Below are 22,936 nucleotides of genomic sequence, written 5' to 3'. Positions count from 1 at the left end.
AATCATATGTACAATGGCTTTACATTAATGGTCATTCTGATCATGGGTCTATATTTGTAGACGACTATCTATGTACATGTAATGAAAGTTTATATGCTGAGCCTGGGTATGCCTTCCCTCAATAATTCATGTAAAAACCAAATGTCATGGTATATGTATTGTAATTGATGCAGGTCACCTTCCACTTCGAAACCTCCTCATCACATCGTAAAGCATTTCATTCGACATTTGCATTTTTTGACATCAAGCTTTAGGGGGCAGTCGTTACAGATCCATTTGGGCACATCACTCCCATCATCCATATCAGTGTTTTAGGGCTCATCAAACCCTAATTCTAGATGCTACATGCCATAAACAAGTCACCCTTTTTAATGCCTCCTTCCCAGACAGTTTCATGCCCTGAAGACATCTTGAAATGACCTCTAGAGGAACCAGCGCAGGTAGGCCCATGTAAGGGTGCGCTGCAGAGCAGTTGAGTCCATGCCAGGGTGCTCTGCAGAGCACTTAGGCCTTCATTCACCTGCGCTGGGCGAGATTGAGTGAAATTCACATAGGGTTTGGGGAATATTCTTATCTTTTGGAGTCATATAGAAGGTTCCCTCACTTATCAACTCTTATGAGCTCGAAAATGGATGAGGAATGAGTTAAGATGCATCCTATCCTCTCATCCCTTCCTCCATGGAACTAATTCTAAGTATGGAAGGCCATTCAATACCACCATTTATGACATAACCTCCTTCATCTCCCTATAAATTGACCACTCATCTAAGTGATCAGGGGTTGGACTATGTTGAATTGTAAGGAGATAATGTTGCTATGAGAATTGGCTTTGAAGCAAGTATTGTAATGCTACAAGTTTGTCATGCTTTTGATGTGATGTGGATGGGATCCAAGCTGGAGGAATGACTTTGAATCAGACACAATGGTTGTAATTCCTTCTTCTATTCAATAAAGTATTTGAACCTTTTTCCCATATGATTGTATTGTTATATGATGCTTATATGTGTGAAATGTATATGATTCAATTTACTTATATTCAATAGATCTTTTGATTTGATCGATTCTTTGTCTTCTGTTTGTGTTTATAGGTACTTATCAAGCATGTTAAGTATGGGAAGGAGCGACAGGATCGATACAAAGGATACAAGAGGAAAGTGGAACTACAAGTAGGTCTTCTCATCTTCTTTGTCTTATCTATTGCTTATAGGAAAGGCTAAAGTTCTTTAAACTGTTGTTCTAGATATGGCTACTTATCTAGGGAATTAGTATTTATCCATAGATACCAAATTCTCCAAAACAAAGACACAACCAATTTTCAACTTGAGAATGAAATCTCAAAGATAATGATTGTTGTTCCCTTTGGAGAAATAATATTTACAAAATACAGAAAGCAAATTGTTAGAATGCTTAATGTTGAAGCTGGATCATCTAATATTTTGAATTTGCATGAAGATCATCCTACTGTGTTCCTAGGGCCTAGAGCAGAAGATGAGCAGAATGAAGAGGTACCACCTTTCTATGTGATTTTAAACATCCATGACATGACAATACATAATGCTATGTTAGATTTAGGGGCATCACACAAGCTAATGCCTAAGGTCATCGTGGAAATATTAGGTTTAGACATAACCAGGCCATACAAAGACTTGTTTTCATTTGATTCAAAAAGGGTGAAATGTATAGGTCTAATAAAATATGTGGTTGTTGCTTTAAGTCAAATTCCTACTAAGACTATATTGATGGATATTATTTTGGTTGATATTCCACCTAAGTTTGGCATGTTGCTATCAATATCATGGGCTACAAAAGTCAAAGGAACCATTCAGATGGATATGTCCTATGCTACTATCCCGGTTTTTGGTGAACAAAGGAGATTATACAGAGAACCTAGGATGGCATATATGGTTAGCAGTAAAGACAAACCTCAAAATTTCCCAGTATTTGCAATGGAGACAGAATTGGGCTCATCTATACTCTTCAATGAAATCACCAACAACACAGAAAATTAGCACACAAAAAAGGAGCAGCAAGTTGAAGAAATTGATAGGAAAGGGTAGTGGCAAATGAGCTTTGATGGTGTTGTAGGAAGAGAAGGAGCTGATGAAAGCATATGGATAATTAGCTTGGGAGATGAAAGTAATTTTTTCTCTTATACACTCAATTTTGATTGCACAAATAATATGGCAGAGTATGAAGCATTGGTTTTGGGTTTAGAAGTCTTGAAGAATTTAGGTGCAAAGAAAATCTATGTTTTTGGTGATTTTGAATTGATCATCAAACAAGTTAACAACACCTATCAAACCAAGAATGTTAGAATGAAAGCATACAAAAATCTGATTCTTGAATTACTGGAAAATTTTGAAGAGTATAATTTCACCATCAAGCCTAGAGAATAGAACAGTGTTGTAGATTCTTTGGCTGTTTCAGCAAGATTATTTACAATTCCAATTCATTCTAGAAATAAATATGAAGTTGAAATTAGGCATAAACCTGCTATACCTGATAACATAATAAACTGGAAAGTGTTTGATAATGATCAGCGAGTCAAAAATTTATTGGAATTGAAAGAAAATTTTGAATCTATTCAAGTTGACCAACAAAACATCTTTGCTTAAACAAAAGCCAATACCGAAGTTGTTCAACTCAAAAAAAATTGTATTCCAAAGGGACTGATTCCTCTTGAGACGTTATTTGACCAGAATGATGTGACCCAAAATTCGAAGATGAAATCTGATGATGAGGAGGTTGAGACTTAGAATCTTGGTACTTCAGAAAATACAAAGAATGGCAAGTTGTCCAAATTTCTTTCTCTTGAGGAAAAAAATATATCTAGTTTTGATGAAGAAATACGTAGATATTTTTTCTTGGAGTTATGTTGATTTGAAAAGCTATGATCCAAATGTTATTCAACATACAATACCAATAAAAGAAAATGAAAAACCTTTCAAGCAGAAATTAAGAAGGATAAATCCATTGCTCTTGCCATTGATTGAAAAGGAGATTAAAAAGTTGTTTGAAGCAAAAATCATAGTACCATGGAGATTTTCCGAGTGGCTGGCTAACCTGGTGCCCATGAGAAAGAAGGATGGGGAAATTAGGATATGCATTGATTTCCGAAACTGGAATAAAACTTCATTAAAAGATAATTATCCACTTCCCAAAATGGATCATATTTTGCAAAGCTGTTATGGAACCAGCTCAAGAAAGGATAGAAAAGATAGATCAATGCCTTAGAATTCAACCTCTTCAAGGGGGCAACCTCCTTTACATTACATAAATGAACAATTCTTGGATGATACAAATGAAAAGACCTCCTTTCTATATATAGGAGTCTAAGGGGTCATAACATAATCAGAGCCGACATAACAATAATATTGTAAGGGCACAATAATAACAATAGTGGGCTTCTATGGGGCACAATAGTAACAATATGGGAACTACATGGGTACATCAATATAATAAGTGGGTTATACTAATAACAATAAGGGGTTACACTAGTAGTATAGGGGCCTAACATGCCCCTCTCCTTCAAAAAGTGTTGTCCTCAACACTTGAGTAGTTCTTGATGCTTCTGTATAAAATTATTGTCCTCCCATGTGGAATATTCAGTGGGTAACTTCTTCGAATTGATGAGATACTCTGAAATTGATCGATTTTGTAGTTGTCGAGTTCTTGTTTCTGTGACTGCTCCAGGTTCCAATATGATTTTTCCTTCCTCTTCAATTTCTGGCAATATTGTTTGAATTGAGATCTTTTGCAACTTTTGAATAAGTGGCCATACTTCTTTGTCCTTCTTCCATTCATCCCTTGCTTCATTTATCCAATCTGTTTGGATAATATAAATAGCACAAAACAATGCTTCCACATCCTCATCCTTGAAGAGTCTTCCCATTCAGTAAGGTCGCCATTTTTTAAGTGCATGTAGTATTGCCAACATTTCCTTCTCATAAATATCTTGCTTGAGATGTAGCAGTAAAAATACCAAATCACCTACATCAAAACATTTTTCACCTCGATGTTGATCTACCTGTTGTTTCGTTGATTTTGCACCGAAGTGGTGTTATCCTCTAAAAGTTGGAGAACTTGTTGTTGACGCTCGATGTGATCTTTCACTGCTTGAACCTTTTTCTTCTTGATATGTCCTTCTATCTCTAGAGTTTGAGGAGTGGTAATTTCTTCCAATCCTTTACAAGATATGGTCGGATTCATTTCTTGATGCTCAATGTGATCTTTCACTTCTTGAACATTTTTCTTCTTGATATGTCCTTCTATCTTGATAGTTTGAGGAGTGGTAATTTTGAACAATGAATTACAAGATATAGTTGGATTCATTTCTTCTTTCTCGATGTGATCTTTCACTTCTTGTACCTTTTTCTTCTTGATATGTCCTTCTATCTTGAGAGTTTGAGGAGTGGTAATTCTTGCCAATGCTTTACAAGATATGGTCTGATTCATTTCTTCTTTCTCTGGGGTGGGGTCCTGGCGTATATCTTCTTCTTTTGATGTTTCTTGATCCTTTTCTTCCTCCTCTTCATATTCTATGTAAAATAATTTCTTCTCAGCACACTTATGACCTTTAGTGCATTTGCTATCACAATTGTAACAAAGCCCTTTTACTCTTTCCAATTGTTGTGGTGTTGCTCTAAAGAAGGTGTTTCTCTTTGTATCCTCATAATGTGCTATCATTTCCTTTGTGAAAATTGACCACGTAACAAGTTGTTTACGAGAACAAAGCCCTTTCTACCATAAAAATTGATCTGGTTCTAAATATGAAGATGCAATACATACCTTTTGTAATAGTTGTACACCATTAGATCAAAATATTGCTCCATCTGAAGTATCCAATTTACCGGATCCTTGCCATCAAACTTCCTCATCTTGCTTTTTCTTGATTTTAGGAGCTCGACCTTGAAACGACTGTAACTCTGTACTTTCAGATCTTTAAGTTCTGAAATTGCGATCTATAGTAGTCCTCTGTGTCCTCTTTCCAATGCCACTAGTCTGATCCAAATTGGATTCGCTAAGGAAGAGTTATGCACAATCTCCCAAGATGACTTGATTATAGACCTTTCCAGAAGAGCGAACTTGTATGAAGTGCCACGTGTCATTGTTTCGACCTTTGGATCTGAAAAATTCATACAAGAAACTACAGTCCGTCCTCTTTCTGTACCTTCTTAGGAAATTTCAATCTGATCCCCAGAGAGAAAGTTATGACGATTTTCCCCAGGTCACCTGTTTGGAATGTAATTCAGGAGTCTGCAAAAAGACCAACTTCCTCAGATCATATCTCCGCAAATGTAGCACGACAAGCTCTGAAATTTGGACCCAAGGTTCAGCGAGATTTCTTCTCAAATGGGTTTTTTTTGCAACTTCTGAAACGTCGCAAAAAAAGAGTTATAGCGAAAATGCCACGATGACCTGTTTGGAGCCGCGAAACCCTAGAATCCAAGGCTTTGATACCAAATGTTATGGAACCAGCTCAAGAAATGATAGAAAAGATAGATCAACGCCTTAGAATTCAGCCTCTTCGAGGGCACAACCTCCTTTACATTACATAAATGAACAATTCTTGGATGATACAAATGAAAAGACCTCCTTTATATATATAGGAGTCTAAGGGGTCATAACATAATCAGAGCCGACATAACAATAATAATGTAAGGGCACAATAATAACAATAGTGGGCTTCTATGGGGCACAATAGTAACAATATTGGCACTACATGGGTACATCAATATAATAAGTGCATTATACTAATAAAAATAAGGGGTTACACTAGTAGTATAGGGGCCTAACAAAAGCATTGTAGGATCACGAAGGATGTTGATGCTAGATGGTTTCTCAGGCTTGTTACACTAAAATTTGTCACCATGACTATTTACAGTGAGTATGGCTCCATCAACTGTCATACTATCCTACTTGGCAAGTCTCATACCTCTGCTCCTCATGTCAAACTCCAAGAAAGAGAGAAAGTCTTTAAAAATCTATATAACTCTGGTTAGGCAGTTTCTCTTGGCCTCACCTGCGTGTACGCACCTCCAGTTCATAAAACCTGCGTACTTGTACGCTCTGTCTGTAAAGGGGTGGGTGCGTACTCCTGTAAAGGTCAAAAGGCGCAAGTTTCACTTCAAAAAAGTTACTTGTAGTCATTTCTAGAGCATTCTAGAAGATGGTTTGACGTGGATTGAGCGCCTCCAGATGGTTCATGCATCCCTATGTAAGAGGAACTTATCCCATGAAGAGGGGAGCTATCCCATTGAAAGAGGGGCTTATCCCATTCATGGTGGACCTGATTAACTTCCTCCAAAGCACTATAAATACAGGCATTGGGCCAGAGGGAGGGGAGGTTGAAAGCTAAAGATTCCTAAGGGTAGATGTTGCTGAAATTAGGACTCCCTTATAGAGCTTGAGAGGAGAGATTCCCATCATTTCTTAGCTTCATTTGGAAGTGGGTGAGCTGATCAAAGTAAAGGAAAACTCTTGCTGGACCCTGGGAGGGACCTGCACAACACAAAGGCTCAGGTTGTAATGGTTTCTTTTGTTTTCCACTTAATACAATTAAGCTCATTTTTCTCAACAAGTTGTTATACATGATTTGTTTCATATACTCCTTGGTCTGTATGATGAATATGTTTTATTTTATGAGTTATTCAGGTGCTATGTAATCGTTTGCTTGTTAGTGAATGCAGGTTTTGAAGAGAAGGAGGAGCTCATCCGGATCGGAGAGACTGGACTACTACAAAGCGTTGGGCTAAAGGTATGTTATAAACATCTGATTACTTGTATTCTAAATGCATATTTAGGGAAAGATAGTGTTTAATTGTCTTGTTTGTCACTAGAAAGCCTTAGCTTCTAGGGAGGTTGGTTTTGTCTGCAAAATTGACTCTTTCCGCATGAAAAAATGGTGACTCCACTGGGGACCTTCATGATTTGAATGATTTCTCCTTTGTGTGAAACTTTGATTTGAGAAAAGTCATTTGCTTTCTGGTTTTTGGCTGTTTCACTGTGCATTTGGGTGGAATAGCTTAGGGTTAAGTTAGTTTTTATTTTTTCTTGGTTTTGCTAGCAGTACACACCCTCTGCGTTAAGCACAGTGCGTACTTCTACGCACTGCAGCTTTGTACACAGAGCGTACACGCACCTGTGCAAACAGGTTGCCTGCGTACCCTGTCAAAATTGAGAAAATTTCAATTTTTTCCTTTTTGCCTCTTAGATTTTGTTTATAATTTGTTTTTGCTGCCCAGATCCACTGTTCACCTGTCAGAAGCTTTCACCTTGGTTAATTTCATTGGCGTTCCTGCTCTCAGCTTTTATCAATTGGGTGTTTTGAGTCTCTTTTTTGAGAAATTCTAAATTTTATTTCCTTTGGTCATTACTTGGAGGTTTGTCTCAGTCTTTTCACAATTTTGCATCTTTTTGCTTTTGTTTTTGTAAAAAAAATTCCCCCTCATTCGCCGGGGGGGGGGGGCTAAATTGTGTATGAGTGTTAATCGCCTTTGAGTGTTTTTATTTTTGATCTTTGGAACTCTCGCCCAATTTTCTCGACTTGCACTTGATTGGTTCTTAGATTACATTAGAATCATCTTGTGTTTGAGAATTCTCTTGCATAGATCACATTTGCATAATTAGAATTCTCATTTTCAGAATGTTATTGAAAAATGTGCATAGATTACATTTGCATACTTTTCAAGTGAATTGTGCATAAATTACAATTGCATAGTTTACATTCTAAAAAATCAATTGTAGATTTAGATCAGTTTTCTTTGATTTGAATTTACACAAAAATAAAAATAAAAAAAAACTATTTTGGAATTGATTTGCATTAGTTTTTCTTGATGAAATTAGTGCATTAGAGAATTTGTTATATTTTCTCTTAGTGATCAATTTTTTTGCATTGTTGGAAGTGAATGGAAACTCTCTCTTTACTTTAGTTAGGATTCATCGAATTGAAAAGATTACATTATCATATTCGATTGCATTCAGTTGAGTCGGGTCATAACACCATTGGTTTCGTATCCATTTACCCATTTGAGTAATAACAGCCTTAATAACACAGCGCTTAATTAAAATTCATCTAGTAATTTTTACATTTCTAGGGCTCTGATACACCAACATAGCTTAGGCTAGTGTCTTGGAGTAGGGAGTAATTAACTCTCCAAGACAGCAAAACCAAACAAGTATCTTATCTTGCGGTAGGATAAATACCACTGTTACATTTATGCTCTGGGAAAGCTCCTCTTAAAGGAGAAGCACGAGATCATGTCCGAACCAGTGAGGGGATCAATCCTCCTTCATTAGGAACGACGCCAGATACGCACATACTACAAACGGTAAACCTCGGATTAACCATTGTCGAGGAGCCTGGGGTCACTTGTCGGTAAACCTTGGATTATTATCAAGGAGCCGGCAAGGGGATTGAGCTTGTTACTCTGCCCTTGCGTGCTATCGGATCGTAGACTATTCCCCCAGGTATATTTGTTGCTATTGGTGACCTTAGTGACTATTATCTTTAGGGTTCTACCCAAGGTGACGGTGGAGGGAAGATCCCACTGTACCTGGAGCAGACGTCGGCTAGACTCACTTGGATTTTCTGGGGGGTTCACTTCACTCGAGACGGTTAAAGTGGAGGAACTTGGTCCAGTCTATTCATTAAGCAGGTTTCCGGGGTAACTGTTCCAACCGCCATTTCTGTATTGAATTCTGCAACGTTGGATTTCATCACCAACTAGTGTTTTCGGTACGGAAAGTTACTGTTTGTGTGTGGTTTGACTCCTAGATTTGATAGCGCGTGTTAATTTGTTTGTTTTTACTTTTAGGGACCATAGGTGTGAATTGTGAATTTTAATTGTTAGGTGTGAATTGTGAATTTTAATTGTTAAGTGTGAATTGTGAATTGTTAATTTTTAGTTTTAAATTATTAATAAAATTCACTAAAGTTGAATATAATGGCAAATGTTCCGGAATTTATCAACCTAGGAACCCCTCCTAACGAGAATCCTAGTACTTTTCCTTACTTTGGAAATGTTGGTCCTCCTTATATGGCTACTTTGTCATTACCTGGATTTACAATAGGTTTACCGATATGGTTATTTTCAACTTCGTTGGCCCCAAATACTCCAATTGTTCCACCTCAACCGAATGCTTCACCTCAATAGAGTTCACCATCTCAGCATCACCAACCTTTTGTTGACCCTTTACCTTCTTCGCCTAATTTTTCTTCCTCCGTTTCTTCCTCTTCGCCTGGTAAAAGCCTTGATGCTAGTAACCAGGTGTCTAAGAAGAAGAAGAAAGGGAAGAAGAAGAAGAAGCAAGATAAAAACGAAGTCAACCAACCAACCATGGATGTAAGTGTTAGTTGTGTTGAGGAAAATTCCGACATGCATCCTAAACCCAAATACCCTTGCAGGCTTTGTAAGGGTGACCACTTCCTTGTCAATTGTCCTGGTATTCCAAAGGTCTTGGAAGTATGGTCAGAAAAATCTCATCAACTTTCCATTGATCCATCAACCAGTGATAGTCAGGTTCCTGGGAAAAAGGGTAAAGTTAGGTTTCCTTGTAAATTATGCAAAGGGAGTCATCAAACTCACATTTGCCCTCACATGGATGAAGCCTCAACATTGTTGGAAAACCTTACTGTTCCACAGCAAGAATTTCCAACTGGTTACCGTAAACTTTCTCCCAACCTACCGTCAACTGATGGAGTGATTGATCTAGTTTCAAGTACAGTCGATCGCACTCTTTCATTGGAGAGTGAAACTCATGTCACTCAGGTTGATGATCCATTAGTTGATCAAGTGGTCGCTTCAATTTCACATTCGGTCGACCCCACTTTCCCTTTAGAGAGTGAACTTCATACCGCTCATGTTCTTCTTGTTACATCAGATTCTTCTATGTCGGGGGGCATTTCACCTGTTTCTACAGAACCCCCTCCAAGCACTGAGGTCTTTTCCTTTGATTGGAATAGACTGACAGAACCTCGTCTTCCTTCCTCCATCCCTTTCCAAATCATTGTCAAGGCTAGTGGTAGGGACATACATCGTACTCAGGTAGATGAAGGTGCTTCTGTTAGTATTTTATCCTCAACTGTTTGGAAAGCTTTGGGTTCCCCTCAGCTTGCGCCTATTACGCAGAATCTGAAAGCTTTTAACAGAACCATTAGTGAACCTTTAGGGATCCTTCCTAAGTTTTCTATTACCTTGGAAGGTAAAACTGTCTGTATTGATCTTATGGTAGTTCGAGGTCCCTTGGATTTCAATTTACTCCTTGGGCGAGACTATGTTTATGCAATGAAAGCTGTCGTATCGACACTCTTTCGCGTGATGTCTTTCCCTCACAATGGCAGTATTGTGACTGTAGACCAGCTTTCGTTCCCTAGTCTTGTTTCAACTACCAATAATATGACACCCCTAAATGTTCCTGATTCTAAAGTGGTATCTACCCTGCCACGGGTTAATTATGTGGCAATTGGTCCCATGTTTTCAGTTACCAATGTAAGTGAGCCTCTCACTGTTTGCTCATCTTCCTTTGATTTAGATTCGGTAATTGACATGGAAAACTCTATGGGATTACTTGAACACGATGTTCTTATCCCTTTTGAGTCCCTTGACATGTGTTCCTTCCAGAGAACTATTCTTCCTTCTGATGAAGATCTCTTGGAAGCCATGATCAGGGTGTGTCCATTGACATGTCTTTCTTCCAGTTAGAAGCCATGATCAGTGTCGCGAGGATAGTTTTTTCCTGTATCAACCTCGTTAAAAGATGAAATAGGTTGTCGCGAGGATAGTTCCTTTTCCTGTGCCAACCTCGTTAAAAAATGAAATAGGTGTCCGTAGAGCATAGTTCCTTGTCTTGTGTCAAGCTCATTAAAAAATGAAACAAGGATTTTAGAGCATAGTTCCTTGTCTTGTGTCAAGCTCATTAAAAAATGAAACAAGGATTTTAGAGCATAGTTCCTTGTCTTGTGTCAAGCTCGTTAAAAAAGAAACAAGGCGTCATGAGCATAGTTCCTTGTTTTGTGTCAAGCTCATTAAAAAATGAATCAAGGTTTTTAGAGTAGAGTTTTTGTTAGGTAGATTGTATAGAGTAGAAGCGAGGATAGTTTGTTCCTCTCTCAACCTCGTTAAAAAATGAAATTGGATGTTACGAGGAAAGTTCCTTTTACTGTGTCGGCCTTGTTAAAAAATGAATCAGTGAGTACGAGGAAAGTTCCTTTTACTGTGTCGACCTCGTTAAAAAATGAATCAGTGAGTATGAGGACAGTTCTTTTCCTGTGTCAACCTCGTTAAAAAATGAATCAGTTGGTCAGAGGACAGTTCTTTTCCTGTGTCAACCTCGTTAAAAAATGAATCAGTTATTTGAGGATAGTTCCTGTTACTGAGTCAACCTCGTTAAAAAATGAATCAGGTATGAGGATAGTTATTTTCTTGTGTCAACCTCCTTAAAAATGAAACAACTCCCTTTTCAAGTTAAATATTGAAAGTAAACCTTCATTCCATCCACCTGGTTGAATGCAATGAAGCCTGGGGGGCATGTACCTCGCTTTGCATCATTATCCTGGGAGCGTGCGAACTTCTTGAGCATAGTTCCTTGTCTTGTGTCAAGCTCGTTAAAAAATGAAACAAGGAGTCTTGAGCATAGTTCCTTGTCTTGTGTCAAGCTCGTTAAAAATGAAACAAGGTTAGGTTAAGTAGGTAGATTGTAGAGAGTAGTTTTGAGCATAGTTCCTTGTCTTGTGTCAAGCTCGTTAAAAAATGAAGCAAGGAGTCTTGAGCATAGTTCCTTGTCTTGTGTCAAGCTCGTTAAAAATGAAACAAGGGTAGGTTAAGTAGGTAGATTGTAGAGAGTATTTTTGAGCATAGTTCCTTGTCTTGTGTCAAGCTCGTTAAAAAATGAAACAAGGAGTCTTGAGCATAGTTCCTTGTCTTGTGTCAAGCTCGTTAAAAAATGAAACAAGGGTAGGTTAAGTAGGTAGATTGTAGAGAGTAGTTATGAGCATAGTTCCTTATCTTGTGTCAAGCTCGTTTAAAAAATGAAACAAGGGTTTTGAGGATAGTTCTTTTCCTGTGTCAACCTCACTAAAAAATGAAACAACTCCCACGAGTCTTTCCAAGATTTCGAAAGTAAACCTTCATTTCATCCACCTAGTTGAATGCAATGAAGCTTGGGGGGCATGTACCTTGATTTGCATCATTATGTTGGGGGCATGCGAACTTATAACAAGCATAGTTTTTCATTTCAAGCTTGCGTAAACATGAAACTGAATCCGAGCATAGTTCTTTTCCTGTGTCAAGCTCGTTAAAAAATGAAACAAATCCTCCTCTACTTGAGTCGAGAGTTTGACTAGATCTCATAAATGTTAAGTTGTATATTTAGGTTAGTTATTTTAGTTTTTGCATAATTTTCTTACAGTTTTAGGTCGAGTCTTTCAAATGATCTCGTACATGAACCTGCATTCCATCCAACTTGTACTTAGTTGAATGAAATGAAGCTAGGGGGCATGCGCTCTAGCAGTTACGCTTAGGGGGCATCAAGCACAGTTTTCTCTCTGTTTCAAGCTTGTGTAAAAATGAAACTACTTTGAAGCATAGTTTTTCTCTGTTTCAAGCTTTTGTAAAAATGAAACCTATCTCGAGTCAATTTCAGTTATTTTCAAGACTCGTTAAACTCATGAAAATCCCGAGATTATTTTGCTATCTTTCATTCTCGTAAAACAAATGAAAATGCCGAGTTCTTTCCATCTTTTCCTGCTCGTAAATTAAATTGAAAGTCGGCCATATGAGTACATTTTTATCATTTTTTCGAACTCATTAAAACTTACGAAAAAGTGAAAACCATGAGTACATTTTTATCATTTTTTCGAACTCGTTAAAACTTACGAAAAAGTGAAACCTCAGAGTCATCTTTAAGCTCTTTTCTGACTCCTAAAATGTGAAAAGATTGCCGAGTTTTCTTTTTAGCTCGTTAAAACAGAATTAAAAAGACGGTCCTCTTACAGCCCTTTTCTGACCATAAAAACATGAAAAGATTGCCGGATTTTTGTCGTTTCAAATTCGATATTGGAAATAAAACGACGTGTCCTTGATCGCTTTCTACTTTTCAGATCAAAGACACTAATCATGAAAGTACTCCTTGGTCGTAAAAATCAAGCGGTTCTCTCAAGTATTATTTTATACTTTTTCGGGCTTGGGAGACACAAATTTACGAAAAAGTTCAACCCTAGAGTCTTCTTAAGTTTTTCAGACTCTGTAAAATTGAAAAACGCCGACATCAGAATCATCTTTAATCTCTTTTCTGACTCCTAAAATGTGAAAAGATTGCCGAGTTTTCTTTTTAGCTCGTTAAAACGGAATTAAAATGACGGTCCTCTTACAGCCCTTTTCTGACCGTAAAAACATGAAAAGATTGCCGGATTTTTGTCGTTTCAAATTCGATATTGGAAATAAAACGACGTGTCCTTGATCGCTTTCTACTTTTCAGATCAGAGACACTAATCATGAAAGTACTCCTTGGTCGTAAAGATCAAGAGGTTCTCTCAAGTATTATTTTATACTTTTTCGGGCTTGGGAGACACAAATTTACGAAAAAGTTCAACCCTGGAGTCTTCTTAAGTTTTCAGACTCTCTAAAATTGAAAAACGCCGAGTTTCTCCTATACTGGACTCGTTAAAATTTCACAGTAAAGGACCTGTTCGATTACAAACAGGAACGGACCACTCCTTCTTAGGGTTCGAATCTAAACTAAGTTGGACTCATCCGAAGGATGAGCTTATAATCAAGCATATGTTATCCTCCTCAAGCTTGCTAAAAATAAAGAGGTACTTGCCAGAAATGGTGGGGGAAAAGAGAGAAAAATGAGCCTATTTGTTATCCTTTGTCTCAGAAGAAACCTTATCACCACTCTTGAACACGACACTTTTCATTCACCTGGGTTGGGAAATCCTTTGCCTAACAGTTGATCAAACCACATTGAAAATCTTCAACCGGTTCCGGGTATTAACTTTGGGTCAATTATCACCAAGCCATTTGTCGTGTCGTTATGTGTTCAAGAGGTCACTGCAAATAAACCATTCATCTGCAAAATACCCGTCATCCATTTTGACCATCCCTAAGTCAGTCCTTATAGCTACATTTCTTCAACTTGATTTATGATTTCGTGTTGTGGGCTTGCCTGCGACAGGTCGCTTTCTATCGACATCAGCACATTATCTAGAAAGATGACCTAGAAATCGTTAGTACCTTGAAATTTGCATGCATCAATGGCAGGTTTCTCGCCTTTGACGACAGTTTACATCATTGACTTTCGATTGAAGGATTCCGTGACATGTTCGACATCAACACATTCATTCACATCTCATGGATTGTACTGGGTACTTTGAGAACCATTGACATCACTGGTGGTCTCTCTCACACTTGTTAACAGTTTACATCATCGACTGGTAATCAAGTGGTTTCTACCATGTTCGACATCAACTCATTTATTCGCATGGATAGAATCGTACCATTTCGGGAAGTAGAAATGAAGACCCTGGATCTAGTTTCCACCATCCAGGCTGCGAGGAGTTTTGTATTCATTGTATAGTAGACTAATCATAAACAAATGGCTGCGTCCATACTGTGTCTACAAGAGTCTATGATTATGATGTATTGCGAAATCATTCTTATAATCATAGCAGTAGTTAGTTTGTTAGTTAAAGTCTTCAATCTGAGTATGGGAATGCCTACCTCAGTGATGATATGATCTTACATATGTATTTTGTGTTGAATATTTGCAGGTTCCGACTGGGCTCTCCACAAGATAATCCTTGAAATGATAAAGCACTTCACCCTTCCTAGATGATATGAAACCCTAATCTACTACAGGCTTCGCACTTTAGGGGGCAATCTGTTACACTAAAATTTGTCACCATGACTATTTAAAGTGAGTATGGCTCCATCAACTGTCATACTATCCTCCTTGGCAAGTCTCATACCTCTGCTCCTCATGTCAAACTCCAAGAAAGAGAGAAAGTCTTTAAAAATCTATATAACTCTAGTTAGGCAGTTTCTCTTGGCCTCACCTGCGTGTACGCACCTCCAGTTCATAAAACCTGCGTACTTGTACGCTCTGTCTATAAAGGGGTGGGTGCGTACTCCTGTAAAGGTCAAAAGGCGCAAGTTTCACTTCAAAAAAGTTACTTGTAGTCATTTCTAGAGCATTCTAGAAGATGGTTTGACGTGGATTGAGCGCCCCCAGATGGTTCATGCATCCCTATGTAAGAGGAACTTATCCCATGAAGAGGGGAGCTATCCCATTGAAAGAGGGGCTTATCCCATTCATGGTGGACCTGATTAACTTCCTCCAAAGCACTATAAATACAGGCATTGGGCCAGAGGGAGGGGAGGTTGAAAGCTGAAGATTCCTAAAGGTAGATGCTGCTGAAATTAGGACTCCCTTATAGAGCTTGAGAGGAGAGATTCCCATCCTTTCTTAGCTTCATTTGGAAGTGGGTGAGCTGATCAAAGTAAAGGAAAACTTTTGCTGGACCCTGGGAGGGACCTGCACAACACCAAGGCTCAGGTTGTAATGGTTTCTTTTGTTTCCACTTAATACAATTAAGCTCATTTTTCTCAACAAGTTGTTATACATGATTTGTTTCATATACTCCTTGGTCTGTATGATGAATATGTTTTATTTTATGAGTTATTCAGGTGCTATGTAATCGTTTGCTTGTTAGTGAATGCAGGTTTCGAAGAGAAGGAGGAGCTCATCCGGATCGGAGAGACTGGACTACTACAAAGCGTTGGGCTAAAGGTATGTTATAAACATCTGATTACTTGTATTCTAAATGCATATTTAGGGAAAGATAGTGTTTAATTGTCTTGTTTGTCACTAGAAAGCCTTAGCTTCTAGGGAGGTCGGTTTTGTCTGCAAAATTGACTCTTTCTGCATGACAAGGCTATAATCAGATATTGGTACACCATGATGATCAAGAGAAGACAACTTTTACCACACCATGGGGAACATTTATGTATGCAAAGATGCCTTTTGGACTTATGAATGTAGGAGCAACTTTTCATAGAGGTATGGATATTGCATTTGTAGATGAGATAAATAGGTTTGTAGTAGTATATTTGGATGATATTACTGTTTTTTCTAAAAAATAAGAAGAACATCTCAAACACTTGGAGAGAGTCTTCAAAAATGCAGAAAAATCGGTATTTCTCTAAATCCTACTAAGAGTATTTTTGCTTTGACAAAGGGAAAGTTGTTGGGTCATATTATATCAAAGGAAGGAATTAAGATTGATCCAAGTAGGGCTTCTGCTATCTAGAAAATTGGTCTGCCTAGAAATATAAAAGAAATTCAATCTTTTTTAAGCAAAGTGAATTTTGTGAGAAGATTTGTTCCTAACTTTGCAGAAATTGTGAAACACGTCACAAAGATTCTTAGGAAAGACTGTGATATTAAATGGAAAAAAGAGGCTAAACATATATTTGAAAAAAAAAAGGCTCTTACGTAGGCTCCAATCCTTATAAATCCTAATTTTTCAAAGAAATTTATGGTTTTTACTTTTGCTTCAAAACACAAAATTGCTGGAGTATTTTTGCAAAAAGGACAACAAGGTTATGAACAACCTATTTCATTTTTCAGTAGAACACTTGGAAATTCTAAATTGAAATATAACATCATGGAGAAGCAAGCTTATGCTTTAGTGAAAGCTCTTAAAGATTTCAGAGTGTATGTCATTCATTCACACATTATTGCCTATGTACCTAATGTTGTAATAAAGGACATATTAACTCAAGCTGATCCAGATGGTAAAAGGAGTAAATGGATTGCTACTCTGCTGGAGTATGATTTGGAAATTAGGCCTACAAAATTGGTAAAAGGACAAGGGTTGGAAAAGTTGATGACTCAATCAAATTTTGACTGTCTAGATATTAATTTTGTAGCAGAAAATTCAGATACAATTGAAGATGAAGAGCTGATCCCTGTTGAAGAAAAGTTTACAATGTCAGATTGGTATAAAGATGTTATCTTTGTACTACAAAATCATAGATCTCCTCCTGAACTAACAAAGTCAAAATCTAGATTTGTCAAGTTGAAATCAATGAGATATTGTATTTTGAATAAATGTTTGTATTGGAAAGATTCAGGTGGAATACTTCTTAATTGTCTATTGGAAGATGAAGCTGAAAAGGTGATCGAAGAGTTTCATAAAGGTGATTGTGGAGGACATCATTACTGGAGAGAAACAATGAATAAGATACTCAGAGCAGGATTTTATTGGACTTCAATGTTTAGATATGTTTACATAAAGGTTGCTACTTGTCATGAATGTCAAATATTTGAAGGAAAAAGGAAGTTACTCTCATTGCCTTTGAAGCCCATTTTTGTTGAAGCCCCTTTCCAGTAGTGGGGGCTAGATTTTATTGGTGAAATACATCCTACATATTTAGGCCAACATCAGTGGATCCTAACCGCCACTGATTACTTCACAAAGTGGATTGAAGCTATTCCCACAAGGCAAGCTATAGATGCAGTCATTATTCAATTTCTGGAAAATAACATCATGTCAAGATTTGGTTGCCCAATGAAGATCATCACTGATAATGCCCAAGCTTTCAAATCAAAGAGGCTGGTAAGATTTTGTAACCAGTATAATATCACTCTTGGCCATTCTACAACTTATTACCCCCAAGGTAATGGCTTAGCTGAATCATCAAACAAAAGTCTAGTAAGAATCATTAAGAAGATTTTGCAGGAAAATAAAAGGTCATGGCATTTAAAGCTCAGCTGATAGAATTTTTACTAAAAGATCTATAGGAGTTTATCCTTATGAGTTAGTTTATGGAAATGAAGTTGTTTTTCCTAGTTCTCTTGGAGTTCCAGTCATGAAATTATTATAGGGACTAGAAGAAGAACCAAATGTTATCCAAAGGAAGATCAACCAACTAATTGCTCTGCAAGAAAAAAGAGAAGAAGTCTACAACAATCATTAGCAATCTCAGAATAGAATTAAAAATACTTTTGACAAAAAGACCAAAGAAGAAAATTTTAGTCCTCAAGACGTAGTTTTGAAGTGGGAAGCTAAGATTGAAGATAAAGGAAAACACAGCAAGTTCAAGAATCTCTGGAAGGGGTCGTATAAAATTTCAGCTTACCATGGGAATAATACATTTATATTGCAAGAGATGGATGGTCAACTATATGCAGGAGGACTTGTTAATGGGAGGTTTCTCAAACATTATATCTCTTGATCCAGTTGAAAGAAATACCATTGTATATATTCCATTTTTTTTCTTTTTTCTTTGTTTATCTCATTTGCAGGTGTGGATGATATATTTGACAAGTTTTAGCCCGAAGTGAAGGTCATAAAAACTTGGAGATTATGTCATCATTTTCAGTTTTCAATAAGGCAACTAGTCTACTAGTTCTTTGTTGCACCGTAGGGGCGCAACATCCCCATTGGATCCATTGTTACCTATGATAACCCCAACCATACTATGATCGTGATTTTTAAAAGGGTCGAATTTATTTAAAGGCCCCTCATCTTTTAATGGCCTAGATTATCACTCCATCAAATCAATGGCTGATAATGCTTTTCAACCCCCCTTGACATCCTACCTTTACTGGCAGGGGGGTCCAAAAAGTGGTTTTTCCCACCGGGGCCCGCTGCTACGTATCCCTCCTACATGATTTTGCATCCCCCCTCTCAATACTTCTTACCACTCGCACCCCCCTTCAAAAACTGCTCAGCCCTTACGCCCGCTCCTGCCTTAACACGTGCTCCCGATTACGTCACCCTCACTTCCGCTCCACCTCCACTTCCCCACTGCCATGTATCTCCTCCCGCTTGATCCCACTCCCAATTACTGTTCCATCTCTTGGCCTCCATCCACAATGCGCCAACCCAACCATGGACGTCCAATCTCATCCCAGTAGTATGTTCATTGTCTCCAATCCCTAGCTTCCATATGGCCCATCCTGCATGAAAGGTTCTGAGAGAAGTGGTCCTACTGCTTTCCTTCGTAAATGCAGACCACAATGGGATTTCCAAATTGAAAAATGACCCAGATCAATGAACGCTTCCACTCCATGAGATAGCAAGAGTGTTTTTCGACGTTTCTTTAGCAGCATGATCATTAAAGAGACAACAAGAAAATAGGGAAGAGACACAGTGGAACAGTAATGGCACTTTCAAACATGTTTCAAACAACAAACAACATGCCTATCAGCAAGATAAACAATATTGCTCATTTAAAAGCCCAGAAACAGCGCAACAGAATTTGAAAGGTCAGATGCTCTAAATTTCCACAAATATAGTGCCAACGCTATAACTGCTTTTATTCCCCTAAAAAATTGTAACTATTGGATAGGCTTTGTTCATACGACTTCCATTTGTATTTGAATTCTATTGTAACAGAAATTCCTATGAAGTCTCAAAGTTTTATTAATCAGATAGGAATAGGTCTCTAGAACAAGGGATTGAATCAGGCCCAGATGGAAAGATATGTAAAGAGATCTTTCTCTATAAATACATAGATTTCCGACTCTAAGAAGGGTTGATTTGGAATGTGAGAAACAGGCCCCTTGTAATATTTTGTTCTTGTAATAGAAAATCTGTAGCACTCTGTTTTTATACCCGAAATTCTTATTATGGCTTTTATGAGTTTTTATTCTATTGTTATTAGTTTTACATAGTATCTTGATTAGTTGGAAATATGTCATACAACTCCAATTTCCTTCATTTATTGTGTATCACTATGGGTGTTCATTTGGATCATTTTTAAAGCCATATATGCCTCAACTTCCATTAAACATTGTTGTTGATCATTTTTTGTTTTAATTTGACTCCATGTTCAATGGTGGGACTTATCACATTTTTCTTCACCTACAAAAATCACGAAAAGAGATCAGAGTTAGTCATTTGAATTTTGAGTTTATCACAAGTCATTTTATAAATATTTTGAGAGAGCCCTCTCAGATTGGAAGGACTAACTTCTAGTCTACAGTTGGTTTGAAATAATCACATTTGGTGGAAGGTTGATACAGCCCAACCTGTCTCAACCGAGTGATAACACACGTCAAATGAAGATCGTATGCCAAATTTACAACCTCAGGAAGTTGATGTACCAATTTACCTTAACGGGGCCCATGTTTTTGGTGCTTTATCTCCTAGGGTTAGGTTTTTGGATGTTTAGGGTTTTTAACTGTTTCTTGACATTAAATAAGCCTTCTAGCCTCATTATAACACAGTTCAGAAGCATGTAACCGTCACATCTCTTCTCAAAGATAAGCTACCATCGTCTTAGCTAGTTTATTTATGTAGTATACATAGGGGGGATATTATGGGGTATAGAGGGAGGTACCTAAGGGAATAATGTAATAATGTGATGGGTCATAGTTAATAAATAAAGTGGTTATCCCACATAATGTAAGGGACCACAAGTAGTTAGGAATAATGTGATAATCCCATTGTATTAGATGTATGGTATTGAGAGACCCATGGTATTGTATGTATGAAGCCAATATAGAGGCTATAGAATATTCATTATGGGATGTCAATGATTATTGTATTGGCAAGCATATGGCTTGTGGAGTGTTCTCCTTCCTTAAGGAGTAGTTGCATGGTGTTGCCCTGCCTTAAGGATTTTAATTAATAAAGAGAATCATTTATATATTTTGATCTTATTATTTATGAACACGTTTCTTATTTTCATATATTTGTAAGTCAGATATATTACAAGTGGTATCAGAGAACTTTTTTGGGTGGAGAGGGGAAGCAATTTTTTTTTTCATTTTTTGTAGGATTTTTTTGGGTTAGAAAGTTTGCAGATCAGATCTAAAAATTTTGGTGCTAAATTTGCAAAAAAGAATAGCATATCTAGATTCTTTGCGAAAAAATACCCAAATTCAAAAAAAAAATAAAAAAAATCAGTTGAATCGGAATTTGGATGAGGGATATATCGTTGATTTAAAACCAATTGTGTTGCAGAAATTTTTCTGATGACAATTTGTGGACGACAACTCTCCTGTCAATTTTCAGAGTTTTTTTGTAGAAATTTAGAAAAAAGATTGCAAATCTGAGCTCCTTTTGAAAAATTACCCAATTTGAAAAAAGAAATGGTCGAATTGGAGTCTGGATGATGGAAATATCGTTGATTTAAAATCAGTTGTATTATAGAAATTGTTCTGACGACAATTCGTGGATGGCGGCTCTCGTGTCAGTTTTCAGATTTTTTGTGTAGAATTTCAGACAAAATAATATATATATATATATATATTGGATATATGAGATTCTCTTGAAAAATTACCTAAAAAAATTAAAAATTGGTCGAATCGGAGTCTGGATGAGGGAGATATCAGGTTGGGTTTTTTTGTTTTATTTATTTATTTATTTTATTTTATTTTTACGGCAAGACAGTTGCAGCACGGATATGAGTTCCAGAGTTTTGAGATCGAAATTTCAATTACATGGGAAGATGAAAAATGATCGTTCCATTCAAAAAACGGGCTATAATAAGGATTCCGGACTATATTGACCGAATTATGGCCATTTTAAATTTGCTACATAAAGTAGGTAAATTTTTTCGAAACCCTCATTATATTTCATGGCTTCTACTGAGATGATTTTTACAAGACATGATAATGGTCCCACTATTGAAGAATTCCTAAAAAATCTTAAGTCAACATGGACGACACTTTGGAAAGATGCAACACGACTTTATTTGAAAATTGAGGCAGCCAAATGGCAGGACTCACTTGACACCCAAAAGTTGGTAAGCCTTCTTGATGAAGAATTTGAAAAATTCCTTATGGAAAAATGGTCTCATGCTAGAAAACAGGATAATGAGAAACATAAGGGGTTATTTTCTGCTGGTATCTCCTTATTACAGGTTCATGGATGTATTCAGAAAGAGAAGATCATTGTGTCTATCAATCCTAATTGCAAGCATAATTTTATTAATGTTCATTTGGCTAAAAGATTGTAAGTCTCAGACAAACAAATGGAGCACGCACATATTAATAATGAGGAGGTGCAAGTTTATAAAGATTTGAAGATTTATATGGATAAGTATGTATTTCATTCTGATTTTTATGCTTCAAATATGGCTAATGTGGATGTTGTTTTGGGATACCCTTGGATGGAATCTGTTGGAAATATCAATATTAATGTGTAGAAGAAATTCCTGAAGTTCTGGTATAAAAAGAAGAAAATTACATTATAGGATATTTCCATCAATAAACAGGTAGAGTCCAAGGAGGCTAAAGCAGAAAATGTTGCAGGTACTGGCACATCAGATGAGAAGTCAATGGTTGAAGTAATACTAGAATATAAGCAACAACCACAGGCGCCACAACAGATGCCAGATACTAATCAAGCTCCATTAGTTGGTGAATTAAAGAAAGATACACCTTTGGTTAAAGCTTCAGCATATCACCACCCACATCACCTAGCAAAAAACAACCAACAATATGGCAATGAATTAGCAACAAAGACAACAATCCCTGCACGACACATAGACAGGTGTGACAATCCACGCACGACACATCAACACAGATGAACCGCCAGGATCAACTCCCATCTCAAGCGCGCGAGGCACCGACTAGATCGAGTAATCACCTTTCTCTTGGATGGCTAGATGCACATGCATGGTATCAATGGACTACTCTTTTGAGTAGATCTTATTATTTGTGTTCTTCTGTTTCGAGGATGAAACATGTTTAAGGGGTGTGGAATGTAGTATACCTAGGGGGGATATTATGGGGTAAAAAAAGAGGTACCCAAGGGAATAATGTAATAATGTGATGTGTGATAGTTAATAAATAAAGTGGTTAACCTACATAATGTAAGGGACCACAAGTAGTTAGGAATAATGTGATAAGCCCATTATATTAGATGTATGGTATTGAGAGACCCATGGTATTGTATGTATGAAGCCTATATAGAGGC

The 22,936-nt window shown here is 37.2% G+C and overlaps 1 protein-coding gene across 1 annotated transcript; it reads left to right on the top strand.

The window, feature by feature from the left end:
- Window positions 1-16,666: 16,666 nt before the first annotated feature.
- LOC149248361 (uncharacterized) lies at window positions 16,667-17,395 on the top strand. The gene has a single exon (XM_089449326.1). The coding sequence runs from the start codon at window positions 16,667-16,669 to the stop codon at window positions 17,393-17,395; it is 729 nt and encodes a 242-aa protein (XP_089305452.1).
- The last annotated feature ends 5,541 nt before the right edge of the window (window positions 17,396-22,936 follow it).

The sequence above is a fragment of the Pinus tabuliformis genome, chromosome 7, assembly GCF_031772625.1.
Source record: "Pinus tabuliformis cultivar Carrire ecotype Pingquan chromosome 7, CPIR1, whole genome shotgun sequence".
NCBI classification, from domain to species: Eukaryota; Viridiplantae; Streptophyta; class Pinopsida; order Pinales; family Pinaceae; genus Pinus; species Pinus tabuliformis.
The sequence above is the reverse complement of the archived record's forward strand: the minus strand, read 5'-3'. Positions and strand labels throughout refer to the sequence as shown.

What these genes read in the sequence shown, in the direction of transcription:
- LOC149248361 (XM_089449326.1), top strand. Translation starts at nt 16,667, where the DNA reads ATGGAGAAGCAAGCTTATGCTTTAGTGAAAGCTCTTAAAGATTTCAGA.